Source organism: Myotis yumanensis, unplaced genomic scaffold, assembly GCF_028538775.1.
Source record: "Myotis yumanensis isolate MYYU_CA2020_CCGP unplaced genomic scaffold, mMyoYum1.0.hap1 SCAF_9, whole genome shotgun sequence".
Taxonomy (NCBI): Eukaryota; Metazoa; Chordata; class Mammalia; order Chiroptera; family Vespertilionidae; genus Myotis; species Myotis yumanensis.
Window position 1 is genome coordinate 75076673 of NW_027223760.1, and position 6634 is coordinate 75083306.

Sequence of the window (6634 nt, forward strand, 5' to 3'; positions counted from 1 at the left end):
ACCATTCCCTGGCGCATTTTTCCAATCCGTTGAGCTTTTGCTCCCCGGCAACTGTCGTCAGTTTGGCTCAAATAAACTTTTAAATATTCTCTGCAGGTTTAAACGTTTCTCAAGTTGACGTGCCCAGAACCACAGTGAGGCGAAAGCTGCTGCAAGAGCCAGGTCCCACGAGTCCGCCCCGCCCCGCCCACCCACACACCCTCTGCGCGTGCGCAGCCCCCCCCCCCCCGCCCCACCCCCCCAGCCAGTCGGGACTCCAGGCATCCCGCCCCTCAGACCGGAAGCGACTGCGATTGCTTCCTGCGCTCGCCCGGCCTTGGGGTTGCCTAGCGATGTCCTGGGTCCCAGCAGCTCTCGGGGTCCGGGGCGGCGGAGAGGAGGGCGAAGTGTTCGACGAGGAAGCGGACGAGTCGCTCCTGGCGCAGCGGGAATGGCGGAGCCAGATGCAGAGACGAGTGAAAGTAAAGCCGCGCGGACGGACGGCGCGGGGTCCCTGCTGGGCTGGTTGCGGGGCGGGGCGTGGGCTCGTGAAGAATCTGGGCAGGACCTGGGAGGCCGGAGTGGTCTGGCCCGGCCCACGGAGGCCCGCATCCTGCCAGGGTCACCCAGGGGGTTCCTGACGCAGCGGTTCTCAACCTTCTGGCCCTGTAAATACAGTTCCTCATGTTGTGACCCCCAACCGGAAAATTATTTTCGTTGCTACTTCATCACTGTCACGTTGCTACTGTTATGAATCGTCATGTAAATATCTGATATGCAGGATGGTCTTAGGTGACCCCTGTGAAAGGGTCATTCGACTGCCAAAGGGGTCGCGACCCACAGGTTGAGAACCGCTGCTGAAGGCGTGTGAACCACCGAGTGCGCCCGCCGGGTGGGTAGGCGCAGGGTCCGCCCGCAGGAAACCGTGCACACTTGGGAGAGATCGGGGTTTGCCGAGGGCCGCAGGGGCGCGGTGGGGGGATGTGGACACTGTGCTGACTATGGCTGTCAGAGGACTTGTGCAGGTCGCAGGGTTGCTCGAATGGGTGAGGAGCCTGCGGTTCGGGGTGATGTTAACCGGTGTATGTACGTGGGAACAGCAGGTGTAAGGATGTTGTCAGAGGGCTATACGGGGAGCCTAATTGGAATACTGGGGACCAGGTGAGGAAGCATTAACGTTGGGGTTTTTATTTGTTAGGTGCGATTTGCCCGTCTCTGATTTGTTTCACTTTTCATGAGATTAAGCTTCATACCACACCCCCCGTTGCCAGGTGGGGCCCTGGCACCAAATGGCAAGGTCCACTTGCACTCACTACCATTGCCAGCCATTAAACTGCCCTGAGTCTGCTTCTGTTTAATGTTTCAGTCAAATAATGGCTGAGCCCAACGACCGTGTTGTCGGTTTCAGAAACGCCGGCGGTGAGGCTGGGGCATCTTTTGAGCATCTTTTGCGCGGGGTGGCACCGCCGGGTGGCACCAGCCGAGATGCAGGACCAAAAGCCCTGCCCGCCGTGGATTTGCAGTTTAATTGAATGTAGATATCAAACAGAATTTCTAGAGCTGGGTTTCTTATTTTCCTTTTGCTAAACCAGTTTCCTCTTTCCCTCCTTCAGCTAATTATCCAAGGCCTTTGATAACCCTACTTACTGCCTTGCTTCCTCACCTACCATACCAAGCCAGTCATTGGCAAAGGGGCCAGGCATGAAATTCTCCATGTATCCTTTCTGTGAAGCCGCTGCTAACACAGGATGTTAATGGGATAGACCAATAATATATTTCTATGAGAAGTATAGTCTAGTCTACTTTGTGTAGCTTCGCCATATGTTTTAGAACCATGATGTTAAATAACTCAGGAAAAGCTTGTTTTCATTGATTTTCTAAATTGATTCTATGACTTTCTAGAAACACCTACAGTGGTTCACTTGATGTTCGTTACAGCTGAAATTCTTCATTACTTATTTTTAGGAAGGCTACAGAGATGGACTACAGGCTGGCAAAGCAGTTGCCCTTCAACAAGGCTTCAATCAAGGCTATAAAGAAGGTGCAGAAGTCATTATAAACTATGGACAACTCAGAGGAACGCTGAGGTAATTTTTAAAACTTAAATCTGGAGTCATTTTAACCTCAGGACTACTGGGAGATTTTTATAAAAGTAGTATGTGAAAACCATAGTGTTTAAACGAAAGTGCTTTTCCTGGTGTTAAATCCACAAGAGGGCTGCAAAGCATTAGAATAATATTGCCTTCAAAAAGTCAAGATTATCAGTTCATCCACTTTAATATGTGAGCCAGGTGCCCTTTATAGCAAAGAAAAGGTAGAAGGTGTGTACTTTTTACTACCTGAACTATCACCAGTCTATATCTCGACGTCATTTAAAGGATCTTCAGGTTTTGAGTAAAGCTTTTAGTCTTGCACATGTGGCAGAACACAGTATGACAGAAGTCTATACTAGAAGTACATGATGGAAATTATAGCTGGTAATAGAGAGAAAAATTATCCCATGTACTTTAATCCTGAACATCGAATACCTGCCAAGATCCCATAGTAGTAATGCCATATTTTAGAGCCAGTGGTCAGATGGCACGTGGAGCTAAGGGCATGACAGAGTTGTCCTTTTTGATACTCTATATCTTTTAAATTGCCCTCAATAGAGAAAATGCTGCAAAGAATCATTGATTTTTAAAAGGGTAGAAAATAAGTTATCAAAACAACAAAAAATGTATTGTTTAAGATTTTAGAAAATTCAATGGTAAGAATCAGAATATGTAGTCTACTACCATAGGAAAATGATCATCTTTATCTTTACATCAGATTAAATCCTTTATAAGCTCAGAAAGCTTATTGCTAAGTCTTTTTCATCAGTTGATTCCATTTTAAAACATCGTTACTTTTCACAGTCTTTTTATGTCATGATTATCTGAACAATCTGAACTATCCAAAGACAAAAGTACTATCTGTACTAGAAAAGTAAGAAAAATATTTATTAGGAATAGAATGATTTTTACCTTCTTCAAGAAAATTGTTAGCTCAGCAAACAGTGTCTGCTTATAACAAAGTTGGGAAAGTGAAGTGGCCTAAAAACTTATTTTCCTAATCTTCAGTTTTGATGGCAAGCAACTGCTGTATATGATTAGAACAATGGTTCAACCTTGGCTGCACCTTGATATCAGCTGGGCAGCTTTAAAAAATAATACCCCTAGCCTAGAGATTCTGGTTTAATTGGTCTGGGATATGACCTAGGTCAGTGATGGCGAACCTTTTAAGCTCATCGTGTCAGCATTTTGAAAAACCCTAACTTAACTCTGGTACCGTGTCACATATAGAAATTTTTTGATATTTGCAACCATAGTAAAACAAAGACTTATATTTTTGATATTTATTTTATATATTTAAATGCCATTTAACAAAAAAAAATCAACCAAAAAAATGAGTATGCGTGTCAAAGGTTCACCATCACTGACCTAGATCTTGATAGTTTCAAGAGCTCCCCACCTGATTCTAATGTACATCCGAGATTGAGAATCACTAGTTTAGAAGCTGTTTGATGTCTTTAGAGGAAAAACTAATTTTTCTGGTCTCCCTCTCTTCTCTCTCTCTCTCTCTCTCTCTCTCTCTCTCTCTCTCTCATTGTATCCCTCTTCAACAGAAGCTACACAGTCATAAGGGGAAAATCTAAAATGAGGAAAAGTGGATGTAGATCTGTGAAGGAGGGGTTATGATATAGAAACAGTTTATATGGTTAAGCCCAATTGTTTAATTCCTGTTGAAAGATACATATTTTTTAATCCTATTTTGCCATTATTACTTTCTTTATTTTGACTTGCATTATTGTTATTAATTCGCTTTGCATGGTGTTATCTAGAAAAGAAACAGGTAGCATAGAAAGTTCTAAAAGCTTATGATTGTTTAATTTTTTCCCTATTAAACTCTTGTTTATATTTTCATTCAGTGCTTTGCTCTCCTGGTGTCACCTTCATGATAACAGTTCGGCTTTGATCAGTAAAATAAATAACCTTCTGGATGCAGTTGGCCACTGTGAAGAGTATGTGCTCAAACATCTGAAATCAATCACCCCACAGCCGCATGTTGTAGATTTATTGGACTCCATTCAGGACATGGACCTTTGTCATGTATCTCCAGCTGAGAAAAAGATTTATGAAGTTGAAGATGAAAGACTCTGTGAAAATAATGCTGAGTTTAACAAAAGCTGTAGCAATAGTCTTAGTGGGGTAGATTGTTCATCTTTAGAATGTTGTGGAACGCAGGAGCGTACACATTCTGAAAACCCAAGCCTCACTTGGATTTTAGAACAGACAGCTAGTTTGGTAAAACAGCTGGGAGTATCAGTAGACATATTACAGCACCTCAAACAACTATGAAAATTATCTTCACTTTTCTGGTGAAAATAATGTTCAGAACATTCCTTGGAGCGTTTTGTTTCTTAACAAGTTTACCAAAATTTGTACTGGTTTCTACATTGAACACTTCACTAGCCTTTGTGGAAGTTTGAAACATCTTTAGAATTAACACTATTAAATGTAACATAAGCCTTTTTTCTCTGTCACTGGTAATTTTTACGAAGTTTATGATATGCTCAGAAATTCCAGTTATCGTTGTCATTTCCAGATTTCTGATCAAAACCATTTTCAGACTCACTAGCAAAAGTGAATCAAACATTTTGTAAGGGCCTAACCATGCTTTCTGCTCTATCACCATCAGTTAGTTAGGACCTCATTTCCAGCTAGTCAGACCAAGGTTACCAAATATAATGGCTAACATCGTAAATAAACACACATAGATTTGTAGATAATATATTGAAAATAAGAGGCCATAAGTATAAAAAACTGAAGACGTTTTTATACTGGTGATTAAAAACATGCTATAAATACTAAAATTGATTTTAGTTTAGTGTTAATTTAAAAGTAAAAACATACAATTCCTTGAAAAATACAGAAAATAACTTATTTTCTACTCTTTTTAAAATCAATGATTCTTTGCAGCATTTTCTCTATTGAGGGCAATTTCAAAGACACGGAGTATCAAAAAGGACAACTCTGTCATGCTCTTAGCTCCATGTGCCATTTGATCACTTGGCTCTGAAATATGCCATTACTGCTATGGAATCTTAGCAGGTATTCGATGTTGGTGCTGAGGCCACCAACATTTTTTGTGATTGATAGGAACTGGGCAACTAAATTCCCCTACCTGCATCCTTATTTATATCCTAACCCAGCTTACTAACTGCTTTGTGGTAAACCAAAATGAAAGTTTTGAACCAAATCCAAGTTACGGTCCTCACCCATCTTCAAACTAAAATTAAAGGTTTGTGTTCTAGTCTGAGACTGAAGATATATTAATATATATAGGAATAGAGTCTAACTTAATTCTAAGTCTTATTCTTAATTTCAGACCAGTGGATGAAGTAAATATCATATGCTATGTTAATAAACTACCAATCAGCCGAACCGGTTTGGCTCAGTGGATTGAGCGTCGGCCTGCGGACTCAAGGGTCCCAGGTTCGATTCTGGTCAAGGGCATGTACCTGGGTTGCGGGCACATCCCTACTGGGGGCTGTGCAGGAGGCAGCTGATCGATCTCTCTCATCGATGTTTCTAAGTCTCTATCTCTCTCCCTTCTTCTCTGTGAAAATTCAATAAAATATATTTTTAAAAAAATAAAATAAAATAAAAATAAACTACCAATCAGACTTCTTGCTCTGCAGAAATTCTCCAAGCTCCGTCATGCAGATACTTCACAATCATTGTTGGCTCCCTACTGCCTTTCCCCAGCAATCTGACTCCTCTTCCTCATTCCTGGCTGTTCTGCCCAGAATACTGGAAGAGGAGTCTTGTCACTGTCTCACCTTGTTTTCTTCCCATTCATACTCCTCAGCTTCAAACTGCTTTTGGCTAAGGTCACTGATGGCCAAAGTCACACAACTGCCCCTGACTTGTTTTAGTTCTGTCTCATGTCTCCATCACTGGACATGAACCATCTCTACTTTTATAATCCTTTCTACAGCAGCACTTTTTCTTATTATTACTACTTATTTCTACTGTACCAGTTATACACTTGAATTTTTCTGGGCCCAAGCAACATTGTCATTCTGATCTCTCATCCTGCCTCCTGCTCCCCGAACACTCCACACTTTTTTATGGATGATGCTGTAATATTTTATGGACAATTCCCAACGTGCAATATTGCTCATTCCTGACCGTTCTGCCCAGAATACTTTCCCACATCCCTCCTTACCAGAAAAGTCCTATTTATCCTTCAGTTACAGCTCAGATTTCAACTTTGTCAGTTAGTTGCTCTTCCCAGTGTTCCTTCTGCGTTTTGAGAATCTCAGACTTCATTTTTTTTTTCAAGAAAGTGCCTTATTGTTACATCACCAGTACTTAGCACCATACCCTGTACATAGATGCATAGGTGGTATTTGGTGAGATAAAAAATATTTAAATGCATCTACCAATGAAAATCAGAAATTTAGATTCCAAAATACATCATGTTATATTTTTTATTTTAAAAAGCAAACCACTTTTTTTTGCCTTTTTTTAAATGTTTCTTTTCATTTTGCATATTAATAAAAGTCCATATCTACAAATTGTGTTGTCTTATACCAGGCTAAATTGTAACAGGTGATCATATTTACCAA

The 6634-nt window shown here is 41.3% G+C and overlaps 1 protein-coding gene across 1 annotated transcript; it reads left to right on the plus strand.

The window, feature by feature from the left end:
• The first annotated feature begins 292 nt into the window (after positions 1 to 292).
• On the plus strand, positions 293 to 5681 carry YAE1 (YAE1 maturation factor of ABCE1). The gene is made up of 3 exons (XM_070424728.1): positions 293 to 461; positions 1945 to 2066; positions 3929 to 5681. The coding sequence occupies exons 1-3, from the start codon at positions 333 to 335 to the stop codon at positions 4356 to 4358; spliced, it is 681 nt and encodes a 226-aa protein (XP_070280829.1). The 5' UTR covers positions 293 to 332; the 3' UTR covers positions 4359 to 5681.
• The last annotated feature ends 953 nt before the right edge of the window (positions 5682 to 6634 follow it).